The sequence below is a fragment of the Seriola dumerili genome, unplaced genomic scaffold, assembly GCF_002260705.1.
Source record: "Seriola dumerili isolate Sdu_G_001 unplaced genomic scaffold, Sdu_1.0 BDQW01000321.1, whole genome shotgun sequence".
Classification (NCBI taxonomy): Eukaryota; Metazoa; Chordata; class Actinopteri; order Carangiformes; family Carangidae; genus Seriola; species Seriola dumerili.
Genome location: NW_019174576.1, coordinates 4,251,777 through 4,269,252, shown reverse-complemented (window position 1 = coordinate 4,269,252; position 17,476 = coordinate 4,251,777). Strand labels below are relative to the sequence as shown.

At 43.5% G+C, this 17,476-nt stretch overlaps 1 protein-coding gene across 2 annotated transcripts; it reads left to right on the top strand.

Annotated features, from left to right (window-relative positions):
* The first annotated feature begins 1,940 nt into the window (after nucleotides 1-1,940).
* arhgap45 (Rho GTPase activating protein 45) lies at nucleotides 1,941-17,442 on the top strand. 2 transcript variants are annotated; one of them, XM_022759263.1, is made up of 24 exons: nucleotides 1,941-2,087; nucleotides 3,316-3,556; nucleotides 4,439-4,621; nucleotides 6,974-7,114; nucleotides 7,339-7,423; nucleotides 9,634-9,706; nucleotides 9,920-9,995; nucleotides 10,599-10,730; nucleotides 11,014-11,075; nucleotides 11,206-11,316; nucleotides 11,483-11,563; nucleotides 11,648-11,815; nucleotides 12,127-12,264; nucleotides 12,348-12,544; nucleotides 12,758-12,879; nucleotides 13,118-13,204; nucleotides 13,356-13,457; nucleotides 13,577-13,740; nucleotides 13,897-14,085; nucleotides 14,176-14,313; nucleotides 14,824-15,095; nucleotides 15,198-15,435; nucleotides 16,241-16,346; nucleotides 16,541-17,442. In XM_022759263.1, the coding sequence occupies exons 1-24, from the start codon at nucleotides 1,968-1,970 to the stop codon at nucleotides 16,981-16,983; spliced, it is 3,669 nt and encodes a 1,222-aa protein (XP_022614984.1). In that variant the 5' UTR covers nucleotides 1,941-1,967; the 3' UTR covers nucleotides 16,984-17,442. The 2 variants fall into 2 exon arrangements, with proteins under 2 accessions (XP_022614984.1, XP_022614985.1); XM_022759264.1 differs by lacking the exon at nucleotides 1,941-2,087 and adding an exon at nucleotides 2,194-2,756.
* The last annotated feature ends 34 nt before the right edge of the window (nucleotides 17,443-17,476 follow it).

Below are 17,476 nucleotides of genomic sequence, written 5' to 3'. Positions count from 1 at the left end.
TCAACCCTGATCAGTGATAATCACTCAGATGACATAATAATGTAACTGATTACTCTTGATGTGGACAGTGGAATTTTAAAACAGGGTGTGACACAGAGTGTGGTAACAATGGCAATGTTGTGTGGAAATGTACATGAACTGTGAGTTGACATGTTAACAACTGAGGAAAGTGGGCAGTAACCTGACCTTTTATCACAAATTGGTTTGGTTATATGAACGTCTAAAGCACAATATAAACTGATATAAGTGTAAGATATTTTCACATACTAATAAGACAAAGAGCCTTGTGTCAAAATCTAGTTTTAATAACGTTCATAAATTCAAGTTGTTTTTAAATTCAAGTAGTTAATGTTATTCTTAGATGGTGCATATTGTTAAAGATCCCATATTTTACACTTTCCAGTGTTTTATTTGAAGTGTTGATCCATAAGAAGATATATTTGTGATTTTAAGAACCAAAAACATTCTCAGTATAGTTTTATATCTCCTCTCTCAGGCTTCTCTCTGGATTTCTAGTAACAACAGGTCAGTGAGCCAATCAGAGTAGAGACTCTGAACATCTCTCCTGATTGGCTGTCTGCTTTTCGAGTGATCAAATAAAAATAAAGCAGATTGCAGGTAAACACTCAGATAAAACCAAATCCTGCAAGGTTGCAAGGTGGGTCCGCGTGGGCAGGACTTTGGGCATGGCTGAGGGCCGGGACTGCTTTGTTGTGACATCACAAAGTTACAGAACTCCTGGCAGCTCGTTTTAAGGCTCAGTTTCTGAATATAGGCTGTGTGCATTTCTCTGTGGACTGAGCACTTTGATACTTTCACAGTATTAATACAGAACCTAGACCTGCTTTATTATAAAAAAAAAAAGACATGGAAATCTCACTTTGTACAATATGGGACCTTTAAATAAGTGTGTGTAATCAAATTATCACAAACTAACAGGGGGAAAGGGGGGGGGGCATGAGGGGCCTGCAGCTCATCACAGCCCTGAGGCCTCCCAGCATTTAATCCATGCTTCACCACTATCACACAGTCATACTTGTATTTCACCAGATCAGATTTCATAGTTCAGGCCTTTAGTTTGATGTGGCACTAATTTTTTTTTTTTTTTTTTTTAAATACATTTAAGCTTTATTGCACCTTTAAATAAGTTGAAGTGTTTTTAATATTTTAGTTTGAAAACCATGTATATACATTTATGTGGTTTGAATTCTCCACTTTATTTCTTTATTATTATACAAATATACTTTTTATTTTATTGTTATAATTATTTTAAACTGTTCTCTCAAAGACGGGAACTCAAACTACTTGAATTCATACAGAAAATATTTTAGTAAATATTTCCATAAAAGGCAAATAAAAAATATACTAGAGGCCTGAGATCCATCGTTTCTACCCGCCTCCTGTGAAGTGTCAGAGTTTGAGGCGAACACGAACATGTCAGTGTTAATTTTCTGTGTAACAGGTGCACAAAGAAGCTGCGGGTCACATGGTGGAAACACACGTGTGTCAAGATGACTTGATTTCTGTGAATTTGAACAAGGCGACAGTGCGCGTGTTTGGGTTAGGATGCAGTTCATTCTCGTTTGAAGTCAGTTTGCATTTATGTGAAAGTTTCACTTGTATGACAGTTTCTTGAGTGAAACTTAATCGGAATCAAACATCTCAGAACTTGGTGAAAAAGCAGTGTTGCACCTCTGTGTCCTCCTCCCTCTGACGGAACTGAGCGGACACGCAGAGCGGATGCCGGGAGCGCACAGACAGTTTGCGGTGAGCTGCCTGTCTCTCCTTCAGTGAGCCTGCGCGGCTCGATGTGTGACAGCAGGAGGAGGAAGACAGACAGACAGTTACCGTGGCTGAAGGTTGGCCTGGATGGCACCGAGTTCCCGCTGAGCGCGAGCTGCAGAGCACCCAAGTGGCGAGTCGGGGGGTGGGTGGGGGGGTTGTGCGTGAAACTTAAGGAAGTCGGGATGGACGGGAAAGGCACCCTGAAGATGTTCACCAGGAAGAAACGGGAACTGATAAAGACGCCATCCATCTCGAAGAAGAGCCGAGCAGGAAGCCCCGGGCCGCAGAGCAGCGCATCTGCTGTGAGTAGCGCATCACTTCTGGTTTCTGCCACTCACTGTACTGGTCTGTGTGTACGTGTACGTGTCTGTGTGTACGTGTGTGTGTGTGTGAGGTGTCAGATAACCTTCAGCTGCAGAGGACAGGGCAACAGAGAGGGGCTCCAGACCATTGGTGATAGTGTGTGTTTGTGTGTGGAAAGTCTACTTACACCAGATATAAATATTCTGGCAAAGTTTTGTGTGAGCGTCAACGGGACTGGTGTGATCAGGGTGGGAAACTGAAGTCCGTCTGTGTGGAACTGCTTGAAAACATTCATTATGGTGCAGTTTCACTGGGTTACATCTTCAGATAATTGTACGTGTGTGAACCTGACTGCATACTGACTCATATCTGGCTCATAGGAAGTATATTTGCTGTGGGGTTTTCACCCATAAAGCAGCTTCAGGCTGCAGTGTGTGTGTGTGTGTGTGTGTGTGTGTGTATATGCTCTTGCGAGATCAGTTTCAAAAGCTGAGTTGTGTTCTAGTTAGAATGGAGGCAAAGCTCTAGGGGGAAGGAGCATGCTGAAACGTGGTGGCAAAAGTAGCTACAACCCTTACTCTACGAGTCAGAGAGTTAAAAAAGCCGAGCAGAAAGGCAAGAACAGGCTGGACATACTGCCCAACAAGCACAACGTATGGCTTAAACAGGTATGTGTGAGTATTTGGTTGTCATCTTGTGCGTCCAAAACAAATGGCAAATCTCAGGGATGCTTTTCTGTTTTGTGTCGGAAAGTATTTGCGCTCTGTAGTGGAGTGGGTAGTGTTCTTTGGCTTTGTTCGAGATGCACTTGTCAGGCCCAAAGAGCGTGAGGCATTAACCGCAGTCTGAATCTATCTTAACTGGGAAATGACATGTAGACCAGGCTTAAAAAAACCTTTTCTGTGCATATTGTTGGCAAGGTTATTTCCACTTCTGAAAATGTCACTGTTCTGTTATTCCAAACAGTAAATTACATTTCTGTTACTCTCCGCTCTGCTCAGTTTGCCACACCCAACAACTGCTTGGAGGCAGGAAGTGTTACACAACGTAACACAGGATCTTACGAAAGTCTTCATATGTATGTTTACCAACAACAGCACTGCTTATGTTCAAGGCCGCAAAAGCTGAGAGGTGTCGCGCTGATGTGTCCATGCCTGTCAGGATGTGCTGGAAAGCGCAAATCATGTGACCATCTTGACCTTTTTCGCTCTTCCTGTCCTCTCTCAGCTGTCCATCCTCCAGGAGCAGCCTCGGAAAGATGCGGGTGACATCACCCTCTCCTCTTCCCCTTCCTCTTCTTCCTCCTCTTCAACGCTCACTCCAACCTCTGCCGGGCTCCAGGACCTGTCCGTGTCCTGCCCGGGTACCCCGAGCACCCAGCACAGCAAGATGCCGGCGATGGGCTGCCCGTCTCCCGTGTCCACCCTGAAGAGACCGACCGCCCTGAGCAGACACGCCAGCGCTGCAGGTCTGGTTCAAACGCATCAGTACCTGTTAATGACATGTCTGCTGTGTACGACCCATTGCTTCCAAAATCTGGCCTGACAAGTATAAAATATCACTGTCTACTTACTTGAAATTTAGCAAGCAAATTTTTATTCGTTTTTAAATTCACTTCACCGTAAATGAAAAGTTTGAGAGTGTAAAGATGGATTTTGAAGCCTTGAGACAGTAGCCTGAAGGAGAGCTGCAACTAACCAGTGTTTTCACTATTGATTGATTATTCTTTTTCAATAATTATTATTATTTTTTGTCTCCAAAATGTCAAAACACGGTGAAAAATGCTCATCCCACTTTCTCAGAGCCCAAAGTGACATCTTTAGGTTGCTTGATTTATCCAACCAGCAATCTGAAACTCAAACATATTCACTTTACAGAAATGTAAAACAGCAAAAAGCAGAAAATCCTCACATGTAAAGAAATAGTTTGGCATTTTGGGAAATACTCCTAATCCCTTTTTGAAGAGTTAGATGAGAGGGTTGATACCACTCTCATGCCTGCAGCTAGTTAGCTTAGCTTAGCATAAAGACTGGAAACAAGGGGAAACAGCTAGCCTTGCGCTGTCTAAAGGGAACAAAATCACAGCTAAAGCTCACTGATTAACACTTCATACTTGATTGTTTAATCCATACAAATACCTGAGTGTAAAAAGGCGTATTTGCTGTTTTATGGGGAAACCACTTGAGACTCCACAAAGTTGCAAGTCTTTGTGCTAAGATAACTGACCCTCTTTAAGAACGAGAAAGTTTCAAATAGTTTTCCAAATAAATGATCAACCTTGTTGTGGATTAATTCTCTGTCAGTTCAGTGTTTGTCCGGAAGCTCAGTGATGTTCTCTGTGTCTCCTCAGGGTTCCCACTCCAGTCATGGGTGTTCACTAAAGGCCAAGGGAAAGGGGCCTTGACCCCAACTCCTCCGTCTGAAAGTCCAGAGAGCACGGCCATTGAAGTCGAGGACATCCCCGCCCTGCTGAGGGACGTGGCGCGCTTCGCTGAGGCTGTGGAGAAACTGAAGGATGTGGTGCTGGCTGAAGGTAAGATCCACAAATCCACCTACAGAGACCTATCCCCTGATGTCCCAATATTTCCCGTCTCACCTGTCCCACCTGAGTTTGGCTCCTGTCTCTTGTGAGCTGCTACATTTTGTTTCCATGTGTTCTTCGTTAAACTTCACACTCTGGGAATGAATCCTGATCCTCCTTTGCTGAAATGAATAATGCTTGTTTTCACCACTGTTGAGACAAAACACAGTTCTCCATTGTGTGTAACCACTTATAATTTTCAGCTTGTGGGTTGTGACAGTATGTCTCTTATTTAGTTTCTCTTTGATGTCATTGGTTTGTCTTGTTATCATGCGAATTTGTCAGTTTGAAGACAGAACAATAGTGTTTAGTCTCCCTCTTCCCCTTTTGCATTACACACCCCAGTCTGTTTCGACAGGGGGTTACACTGCGAGGACTGAGGAATACACAAAAGGTTTCTGTCAGTCTTACATCAGTCCTGTTTACTGACTCGCGTAATTTGGGGGGTGGGGGGTTGGGAGAGTTGGGGGTAGTGGCAGAACAACCCTGCACAAGCAAGCTGACAAGTGACTGAGCTTCCTCTCTCCAAATGAAGGGTTGTATTTCCGCTGCACCCACAGAGTCGACCGCACTCTTGTCTCCAGCAGGAAGCCAGCGTCTTGTTTACTGCAGCCTCGTACACACTCCTCTTCCCCTCCTCTGTGATGAAGGGAGGCTGAAAACAGCAAAACACCTTTACTTTCCTCATGGAGTGACTGCCATTTCCTTTAGACTTGATTCCACCTGCCGAACAAAGAAACTCGAAGAGAACCAGTGTTTTAGAATAAAGTTTCAAGTCATGAAGGTCTGGCATCAGGTTAGTCTCTCGAGTCAGAAAAGGGGCCGATCTCTGTGGTTCAGAAGAGACAGAAAGAGATTTGTTTTCGTGTCGTTCTGTCGGCTATTATCTGGGTCCGTTCTGTCATGTCCTCCACCCAGAGTGAGCTTTCTAAACAGGAAGCCATGATGGATAGCCTCTGACAGAGCAGCCGCGTCCACACTTCCTACTCTGATAGGTAGCCTGCATCGCCGTGACCCAATGCCTCCTCTACTTAATCAGCAGCACAATCAGACTTTGGGCCTTGTTTCCTCCCTACTGCGATCCAGAGAGCTGGTACTATATTTCCCAAGCCTCAAAATGTTTTTGTAAAGCTGAGAGTAAAGTGAGGGTAAGGTGATTTGTTTTATCCGCCACAGAAGGCAGATGTAGCACAGCACCAGAATTGGTCTCTAATCTTGCAAAACAATAGAAAAGACCACATCCTCTGAGGCACAATGTTCAGGTCAGTCTGTTCTTGTTGTCAGCTGCTGCTCAGACACTCTCACACACATTTTCAGACAGACTGTGGGAGGATGGAGGGACCGGCTGCCCTCTGGCCTCCTCTGTGAGCAAGTTGCTTCCATTAGAAAAAGAGTGAACAGAGGAGGTGGTAACATTCAACAGCGTAAGTTGACAAAATGTGTGTGTGATTGTGTTGGGGAGGAGGAAGTGAGGATGCAGGCTGTAGGTGTGTCACTAGTGACATCAAAGCTGAAGAGCTGACACCGTGTCTGGACTTGACCTGTCTGACACAGATTTGTTTGTCACTGTCCTCAGACTGTCTGTCTCTGTCGTCTCCACTAACAGCAACAGCAGAAACACCGACTTGCAGACACTTAAAGGAATAGTTGGACATTTTGGGAAATCTGTTTATTGGCTTTCGGGCAGAGAGTTAGATGAGAAGATCAGTACCACACTCATATGTGTGATAGTGATATATGTGAAGCTAGAGCCAGTAGCCTCTTAGGTTAGCTTAGCATAAAGACTAGAGACGAGGGGAAACAGCTAGCCTGGCTCTAAATCTCACTAATTAACACATTACATCTTGTTTGTGTTATATGTTCAACGGTGGAAGTATAGAGTGTGTTGTGTGCTGCACTATTTCTTGGACCGGAGCAATAACCTCCTGGATTTTCCACTGGTCTCTTGGCAAGAAAGCAAAAAGTGTTATTTTTTTCCCAAAATGTTGAACAATTTCTTTAAAACACATCCAAAATTCGCTGCAGTTAACATTTTATTTTTGGTCCAACATTACCACCAGGTTGTGATGCATTTGCTAACATGGACTTAACTCTTCATTATTGATGCATTCAAGGACACTGACCTCTGAGAATCATGAATTGTTACCAAACTTCAACCTTCATTAAACTCAAATTTTTGATGCCAGGGCCCTGAAGCCACCACAAAGGAGTGATTTCACAATGGCAATTATGATGTAACTTTGACACAAAAAAATATTCAAAAAAACCCACAGGTCTTAGTATCCTCCTCTTGCTCCCATCCAGGTAAGGAGAATCAGCGACCCGTGGCCCATGAGTGTTTGGGCGAGGTCCTGCGGGTGCTGCGTCAGGTCATTAACACCTACCCTCTGCTAAACACCGTGGAGATCCTCACTGCTGCCGGAAAGCTCATATCCAAGGTCAAAGGTCAGTCGTTGCAGGGAAACCTTAACCTAAACCTTGTTTTGTTTTTTTGTATGCTACGGAAACATTGACATCATAGAATTTAATCATCCCCAGTTTATATTGATCGTGGAACATCCTTAGGTAATATACTGTAGTCACAGTAGTGTGATGTAACTGATGTTAGCGTATTGTCTATTCCTAACCACAACTGAAACTTGAACACATGCACCATTGTGATTTTTTAGGTTTCCACTATGAGGCTTGTAACGAGGCAGATAAAAAGGACTTTGAGAAGGCGATTGAAACCATTGCAGTTGCTTTTAGCAGCAAGTAAGTATCTGGTACACCTTTTCATAGTACGTCTTATTGTGAAATTACAACCGTGTCATCTTATGATAGCCCTCTGGTAATTACTACTACAGGTAATACAACTAAAGGCTGTATTAGAGTGCCAGTAATGTAAGTGCCAGTGAAGCCACAGTAGTGTCCAAATAGGTTTTACAGTGCATTCAGAATGTATTCAGACCCTTTCACTTTTTTCACATTATGTTGCAGCTTAAGGCCAAAATCAGTAATTTTTTCTACCATCAATAATCAATAATGATGAAGCCAAAAAAGAATTTTTAGAAATTTGTGTAAATGTATTAAAAAAAGAAAAACTGAAATATGGCTGACGTAAGTATTCAGACCCTTTGATGTGACACTTGAAATTTAGCTTAAGTGCCTCCCCATTTCTCTTCATCATCTTTGAGATGATAAATCTTAAAAGGAAGATGCTTGGAACAACCAGGACTCTTCCTAGAACAAATCAGGGAGAAGGGCCTTGGTAAGAGAGGTGACCAAGAACCCGATGGCCACTCTGGCTGAGCTCCAGAGATCCTGTGTGTGTGTGTGTGTGTGTGTGTGTGTGTGTGTGGTGGGGGGGCCCTCAGTACTGGATGTCTGGATGAAACCAGGCAACGCTCATCACCTGCCCAATACCCTCCCAATAGTGATGCATGATGGTGGCAGCATCATGGTTGAGGTGAAAGCTGAGCGGAGCAAAGTACAGAGATATTCTGAATGAAAACCTGGGCCAGAGCACTCAGGACCTCAGACTGGGCCCAAGGTTCACCTTCCAACAGCTCAGTGACCCTAGGCACACACACAATCGAACATCTCTGGAGAAACCTGAAATGGCTGTCCAGCGACGGTCCCCATCCAACCTGACAGAGCTTGAGAGAATCTGCACGGAAGAATGTCAGAAAATACCTAAAAACCCCAAATCCAGATGTGCAAAGCCTCTCTAGTTATACGCAAGAAGAACTGAGGCTGTAATTGCTGTAAAAGGTGCTTCAGCTAAGTACTGAGTAAAGGGTCTGAGTTCTTATGTCTGTGATTATTTAATAAATAGGCACAAATTTCTAAAATTCAGTTTTTGCTTTTTCATTATGGGGTATTGAGTGTAGATTGATGAGAGAAAACATTTAATTTAACATTTAAACAGTTTTACCAAAAGGCCTCAACGTAACAAAGATGTGAGAAAAGTGAAGGAGTCTGAATACCTTGTGAATGCATTGTACCTTTTTTTACAGACAGGATCAGTAGTACTATTTGTGTGTGTGTGTTAATGCGTACAAAATTGTCTATTGTTGGGAATGAGAGAGAAGTGCAGTGATGGTGACACATTTGCATGAGGCAGAGCTGAAAACAGGAAGTGGTTTTTCTCCTGCTGTATGACACAAAACCAAAAGTCGAAAATGTTGTTCACTACCTGACTGCTAAATTAACAGATTGCCACAGACTGATGATAAATCATGTTGACTTGATTTCAGTCACTTGAGACAAGTTACGATCAAATAGATAATTAAATATGGCAACTATGAAATGATCATAGTCAGTATTTCCAAGATTAATGTTTTGACCTGACCATTTTAGATCTTTAAAAAATAATATCTTGATAGTTAAAAGGAAAAACTTTCAGTAGAGGAATGTATTTCTTATCTGTGCAATTGAAGTATATTGCACCAACAGTTAATCACATGTTTGTCGGTGGCATTTTGGGGTTGAGATATCGGTCACAGGAGGAAGTGAGCTGGCAGAGACAGTTGAAATCTGCCTGACAAGTCTGTTTCCTCATTCTCTCCTCTGTTTTACTCCTTTTCTGTCATGAACTGAAAAACACCAAGATGGAGACAGCATTTTTTTTTTTTTTTTTTTTTTTCTTTAACCTCCTACTTAGCCGACAAGCCAACTTAAAGACAAGATGTCACAAGTATTTTACTTGAGTGGATGAGGAATTTGTAGAAAAATAAAGTAATTACAACTAAGTGATTTGATATACAGTGTGAAGAGAGAAACATTAACCTGGTAGACAAGAGTAACTCGGATAAAAGTCATTTTGATCACTTCCTGTCTCCAGTGTACCTGTCGGTTTCCTATAGCAGCAGGGGCATCTCCTCCTCCACTTTCAAAATCAGCTCTACTGTTGGTCTTTTTTTTTTCAGATTCATATCACATGTGTAGTATGTGTGCTGAAGTGTCTGTTGTTTTCTCCTCAGTGTGTCTGAACTGCTGATGGGAGAGGTGGACAGCAGCACACTGCTCTCGCTGCTCCCCACAGAGAAAAGCAGGGTGGGTGAAGGTTTATCGCTAAGCAACCGATCTGCTAGTTTTAAAAAACACTAGGGTTATCTCAAAACAGTTTAACAGAGTTCATACACCTCAATTAAATATAACTCTGCACTCCCAACTTTCCACTGGGTGTAGAAAAAAAAAAAAGTCCCTGAGTTGATGATGAGCCTTGATCCGTGTTTGTCAGTAATGAGTCATTTCTGTGCTGTGTAGTCAATGGAGAACTTGTACACCGCGACAGGCCAGGGAGCAGATGGAGGCCAGTTCAGGAGCGACCTGCAGGACATGGGTAGGCAGTCACTCACTCCTCCACTCACACTCCAGCTGTTGTTGACTCTTTCTAGACTCTTTTAGTGATACTTGTGCACATCTGTCCTTCCATTCACTCTCATTTTGTCTTGTGAAAATGCAACTTTTTGATATATTTAGATGTTTGTGTAGCCTACTCTCCGTCATCCATTTACATCAGAAAGTAGTGAAGCAACCTTTTATTCAGACCATGAAAGCTTTTATGTTTGTTGTTTCACTGGATGTCTGGTAGGTCTCCCCCTGCTGATATAAACACTGTGGTGCACTGATGTGTTTCACAATATGAGTGACAGCTGATGAGTTAAACAGCTGCAGAAACGCAGACTTAAGTGCATAAAATCAAAGGAAAATAAAGACCTGACAGTACAGAGCAAAGTGAGTGTAGACAGCCAAAACACAGAAGTGACAAACACACAGTTAATACCAAAATAAAACCTAAACAAAACACCAGATGTTGGAGGTAATCACCTTAGTGACAGATCCCCACATTCTATCTGCCTACCACAAATCACAGTCAACAAAAACAGTTTGTTGTCATAGTAACAATTTGTGCAGTGACCCGTGTTTGTGCGTCGATGTGTAGGCCGAGTCGAGGAAGTGGATGTGATCTTGCAGCGCAGCGAGGGAGGGGTGGACTCGGCTCTGCTCTACGCCAAAACCATTTCAAAGTACATGAAGGACCTGATCAGCTACGTGGAGAAGAGAATTTCACTGGGTGAGTGGTCGACCCAGATAACATCAGATTAACCAATAAGTTGATGAAGTAAATAAATAAATCTTTTTATATATATTTATTTAATTAATTCATGGCAATGTTATTTGACCGTCAGAAAAATACGCAATTCTAAGACAAAATTGGCGACTTGTGATTTGTATCTGTCATAAATCATTAATCATTATTAGGAAATATCAGTCGGTTGTTGCAGCATTTGTGACTGTACACTTGCAACTTGTCCCATCCATTATGTTGTCATATGACTGTTCTTCTATTTTACCAGAGACTGAGTTTTCCAAAGGCCTCCAGAGATTATACCAATCCTGCAAACACAGCATAACACATGTAAACCTCTCTTTATTTTTTAACCACCATCTTTCACTGATTATAGATGTTAGAAACTAGAATAAACATCATGACATTTTGTCCATGTGTATCAAACCTTTTCTTTCTGTGTTGTGCTCGCTCCCTCCAGCCCCACATGCCCCTCTTCTCCATCTACTCTCTGGCTCTGGAGCAGGACCAGGAGCAGAGCGTGGGGCTGCAGCAGGCCAATACCACCCTGCACAGCCAGACCTTCATCCAGGTAAAGGATTAGTGTTGTAACATGAACTCTTAACAACTTCTGTGAGTTCTGTTAATTCTTAAATCACCCTGCAGCAGACACTCATAACCTGCTGCTGCTGTTAATACTGGACTGGTCTTGGTCCCGTACACATTGTGCTGATCTGTCAATGTGTTTTTCCCTGCAGCCTCTGATGCAGCGGAAACAGGAGCATGAAAAGAGACGGAAGGAGATCAAGGAACACTGGATTCGAGCGAAGAGAAAACTGGTACAATCTCGTATTCTACATATATTTGAGCACATTTCTTTTCATCTCGAAGTAACAGTAAGACAATGATGCGTCTTTGTTTAGTTGGAGTGTGAGGTCAACCTGCGAAAGGCCAAGCAAGTCTACATGGTCCGCTGTGAGGAGTACGACAAGGCCAAAACCGCAGCCTGCCGAGCCGAGGAGGAGGGAGGAGGATCTACAGCGAAGTCCTTGGAGAAGAAGAAAAGATTAGAGGAAGAGGCTCGCAATAAGGTATTTATCAGCAACTTCATTTTATCTGTAGTTTCTGAGCTTTATCGCTGCGGGAATAACCATGAAAATGATCGTTTAAAAACCAGACGTTCTTTTTCAATGAAACATGATCACGCAGAATTTACGTGATGCTTATCTGGCAGTCACACTCTCACACATCGACACTTTATCTGTGCCCCAATCTGACAGATTAAAAAAAAACAAAACAGAACAACAGAAGTACATTGAAAGTCTAAAAAAAATGTGTATATGTGTGTGTGTGTGTGTGTGTGTGTGTGTGTGTGTGTGTGTGTGCGTGTGCGTGTGCGCAGTCAGACGAAGCGGAGGCCACCTACCGGACATGTATAGCAGATGCCACAACTCAGCAGCTGGAGCTGGAGCACACCAAGGTCACAGTGCTGAGACAGCTGCAGGACGTCATCAAACAGAGCGACCAGACCCTGCGCTCGGTCAGAAGAATCACAAGTAAACATCAGAATACTGTCAACGGATTAACTCTTGTATAACTTGCATTTGTCTGCTCCTCCTCCAGGCCACCATCTCCTACTACCAGCTCATGCACATGCAGACGGTAGCCCTGCCCGTCCACTACCAGACTCTGTGTGAGAGCAGCAAGCTGTATGACCCAGGCCAGCAGTACGCCGCCCACGTGCGAGACCTGCAGCTACCCGAGCAGCCGAATGTTCAATACACATTTGAGACCTACTCCCCCTCCAGCTCGTCGTCACAGTAAGAGCTTCAGATGAAACCTTAAAGGAAAAGTTTTGACATTTAAATGCTTATTTGCCTTTTTTTTGTTTGTTTGTTTGTTTGTTTGTTTGTTTTGCTGAGAATTAACTCTTGACCCTCGTCAGAGTTAAGTTTATTTTCCAGGATGTTGAACCATCCTTTTACATAATAATACTTTGAATATGTTTACCATATAATTCCACATTGTTGCAGGCAGGGCCACAGACCAAGGAATGACAGTTTCAACACAGAGCAGTCGAGCCACACAGACAGTCCTGCCGCCAGCGTGGAGACAGCAGCTGCTGACAGTAGAGACACAGAGGCCCACCGCAAGAGTAAGTGACGCCTGCTGCTGCTGTAGGTGACACTGTGCTGTCATATTTGTAAAGATGAACCATTTTCATTACTATTTGTTATTGAGACATCCAACCTGTAGTTCATGTGTTCATTTCACTGCATATTTCACATGTTCATTTTTATCATAGTGGGACAAAATAGACCAGAAAATGTCTGCAAGGATTGTATGTAGTCATGTTAACACATTACTCTTATACTGACTTCCATGTACTGTAGGGCAGGGCCACAAGTCATGGGGTTCAACAGTGAGCGATGACAGCGTTGGAGGAGATGGAGGCCTGGAGTCTCCCACTGCCAGCACGAGTAAGCAAGAACTCAGATTCACAGTAACATACACCACAATACCTCATTTATACATAACGAAAAGGAAGAAACTAAATGGCTTTTTTTCTCAGCTGAATTCAAAGACACAGAGTATGTCTGAGAAAATATATTTAATGTATATTTATTGCAGGTGACATCAGTAAAATGGCTCGGACATCATCCACTGGGACGATGTCGTCCAATGAGGATGCAGATGAGAAAGACGGGAATGTAGCTTCTTTTGAATCTCCAAGTAAGATTTTCAGATTGTCTTGTGTTTTGACTCTGCTGTTTGATTACTTGGCTAAACTGAGAGGAAACGTGGGCCGTGAGTTTCCCTGGAGTGTGTATGATGGGGCTCTTTCTCTCCAGACATTAACGGCATGGATCCTGACGTGGTGGTGTCCACCAGACCCTTCCGTAACATCGGCCTCTCCAAAGCCGCCCAGACCCATCGAATGAGGAAGCTGCGGACTCCGGCCAAGTGCCGCGAGTGTGACAGCTACGTTTACTTCCAGGGGGCCGAGTGCGAGGAGGTGAGTTCTTCACCATGTCTCCAAACATCCAACCCGCGGAGAGAAATCTGCGTCCTGAGAAGCACTTCAGGATTTGAATGTAGAGATCTTGAAGTATCCCATTAAAGTTTTAGACAAGGTTCATCAAGCCTTTCTGTTCGTCTTCTGTCCACACAGTGTTTTCTCGCATGTCACAAGCGCTGTCTGGAGACTCTGGCCATCCAGTGTGGCCATAAGAAGCTGCAGGGCCGTCTGCAGCTGTTCGGCAGGGAGTTCTCTCAGGTTGCCAGCTGTGCCAGTGACGGCATCCCCTTCATCATCACCAAGTGCATTTCTGAGATAGAAAGACGGGCACTCAAGATGAAGGTGAGAACATGTATTTGTTCTGTCTGTTGAAGTGCTGATTGTGTGTGAAGTCTAAACTGTCGGGTATAAACCACTGCTTCCTCCTCGCAGGGCATCTACAGGGTGAACGGGGTGAAGACTCGTGTTGAGAAACTGTGTCAGGCCTTTGAGAATGGGAAGGAGCTGGTCGAGCTGTCCCAGTGTTCCCCACACGACATCAGCAACGTTCTCAAGCTTTACCTCAGACAGGTGCATATGCAGCCATATTTTCAAGTGACTTGTGGCAGCAGTTAATGGGGAAAATGTAGCGATATCCTCTACTTGTTTTTAGGACTGTCAAAAGATCTTTCAGTCTTTATCTATATGTCCAGATTTTGGATTGATTTTGTTTTTCTTTTCAGTTTACCAATTAAAATTCTATCATCATATCTCTCACTGTCGGAAACATGGATACATGGATTATTTTATTACAATTATAAATGCCTATGAACACATAGATACACACACACAAACATTCTGTATACATAATCATACATAGTCACATACAGAGTATATGCACATACATGTACTCATATTCACACATGTACATTCACTTAATTTGTGAAGTTATGAATCCCTCTTTTATTAATCTGGTTTAATATAAAGTAATGATTTGCCCTAAAGTTATTTGTAAGACTCTCCTGCTCCACTTACATGAAACGTTGTGTTCATGCTCAGTTCAACCCCTCCAACACAATTTCCTTTATCCTTCACCGCCAGCTGCCAGAGCCCATCATGCTGTTCCGCCTGTACAACAACCTGATGGGTTTGGCCAAAGAGAGTCTGCAGAGTGAAGGAGATGCACCAGAGCGAGGGGTGGCAGAGTCGGGCAGCGTTAACCCAGCAGTGGGCAGGGGGCCCGAGCTGGTGGATCTGGGTCCTGACACTGATCCAGATGTCCTAGTGCTGGTGGACAAGCTGAAGGAGCTTCTGAAGGTGCTGCCCAAGGCTAACATCGCTACACTGCGCTACATCATCCGCCACCTCCGAAGGTCTGTCATTATGCCACTTGCGGCGGAACAACAAGAAAATGAAAAACCTGATTCTGTTCAATTTGATCATCCTGATCATTCCTCTGACTTCCTCCCTTCCAGGATCGCAGAGCTGGAGGAGGATAACAAGATGAGTCCCAGTAACTTGGGGATTGTGTTTGGGCCCTCCCTGATGCGTCCCCGTCCGACCGGGGCCACGATCTCCCTGTCCTCTCTGGTTGATTACCCCCACCAGGCCCGCATCGTGGAGACCCTCATAGTCTTCTATTCATCCATCTTCCAGTCCAAAACTTCTCAGACCCACAAAACCTCCCGGTCTGCTTCCACCTCCACTGAGCAGGTAGGTAGGGCTGTGTGTGCACTGAAGGTGGCTGTTCATCTCCTCATTTATCAAGTGTTTTTAACATTTAATCATACAAGCAGTAACTTCATGAGCTAAATTTTTGGACACTAAAATACACTGCCGAGCCTGTTTCTTTGAAACTTTGAACTTTTAAAGGCAATTAACGATAGGTGATGAATGTGACTTGTTTCATGGTCCTGTAGATTCATGTCAATACGGCTGATGTTGGCTCATAATGCATCTGCGACATTATTTTTCAGGTTGTCTGTTCACTTGGACTGAAGGATGAACTGATTTAGAATTTGGTGGTCAAAGGTCACTGTGACCTCACTGACCTTACTAACACACCTATTAGTTGTCCTAATGTTAGAACTAATATTCTGCTTCTAAACACTCATTTTAAAAAGGGGTTGCTAGGTAATAGCTTTAGATACAAAGATTTCTGCCATTTAATGTGAAGATTTAGGCAGAAGAATAAGACTCATGAGGCGGTCAGTAGTGCTTATTTGGCAAATGTCAGTCTGTAATGGAGAAAAGGCAACCTGTTATGTGTCATACGGTCAAAAGGTAAATAATTTATGAGCATGAACAAAACCTGGCGTAAAGGTAAGAAGCAAAAAAATGGAAGTACTGAAATGTCAGAAGATGCATTTCCTCATCCAGAGTTATGGCCTATAGTCTTGTTTTATTTGGAGCCTCCACTTCCCCCCTGATTTGCATTTAATACCCTTGCCAAACGAAAGAACATTTGACCTTGTTTTGATGATAAAGATCTCTTCATTTCCTCCCCCTCCTGGTTCAGGGTACTAATGCAGATGACAAGATGGGGAGCTCTGCCGCTGAAGAGGAGAGTGGAGGCGGAGAGGAGCAGAGTAAACCAGACTCTGACAAGATGGAGGAGGGATGTGGTAAGTTTTCATAAAGACTAGGTATGCATAATACTGTTGTGAAATGAAATAACTTTGCCCTGTAGCTCCCGGTGAGTTACAGGTAGGTAGGTCAAGTAGGTGGAATACACATTCATCAATTCAAAACATGTAAAAATCTCTCAAATTTGGCCTCAGGGTTTAACAGCAGTCACTAGCCTCTTTATCTCATTCAGGAAGTTCTCTGGGCTCCAGTGAGCTGCTCCCCGACTCTGACTCAGAGGTTGATGACAGCAGCCAGAGGACTGCACACTCCCACAGCCTGATGAAGCAGGAGAGCGAGGTGAGCATAGATGACGACCAGCTGAGCTACAGGGACAGCCTAGACCTGTCCAGCCAGTCTGCAACCCACACCGACCCAGAACAAGACGCGGATCAGGACCAAGACAACCCGGAGGGAGGAGAGCCCCCCGCTCTGCCAGACAGCGGGCCCCCTGATGACGACACGGGGGCGGAGCAGAACCTGAGCGTCTCTCTGGCCGAGCTCAATGTTAACCAGTCCAACAACAACTACCCATGTTCCCCTACTTTAAGCCTATCAGGTCTTCCACTGGCACCTCTGGGTGGAAAGAAATTACCCCTGACGAGGAACAGGGACAGTGAGCCTGAGTTTGTCTGAAATCATCATTATATTATCACTGGAATTTATTACAGGAATCTGGTTTTTATGCATTAAAATCCAGGGCAACCTGCAACTGAGATGCTTATCTCGTTTATCCAAATCAAGTTTTTATGTTTTTTTTATCCTGTGTAGATGTTTGCAGCCGCATTGATCTATCCTGGCAGTGAAACCTCTGCATGCTTACTGCTGTTTGATGCAACTACTCCTGTCATTGCTAGAGGTTTGATATGAATGAAATGTCAATTTCCATTTGAAAGTGTCTTTAATTTTTGCTCTTACAGTCCTGAGGAAATGTAGGAAGCAATCACGTCACTGAATAAAATCTCTTTTGAGTGCTGCTGGTTTCATTTCAGCACTAGAATTTAAAAAATTAATTTAGCAGTTTCTTATAAATGTTGCCTGTAGTGCCTTTATAAGTGTTCGATCTATTTTAATAAAAATGCTTATATTTTAAAATTGTGTCTTGTTATTCCATTTATAATCTTGTTTT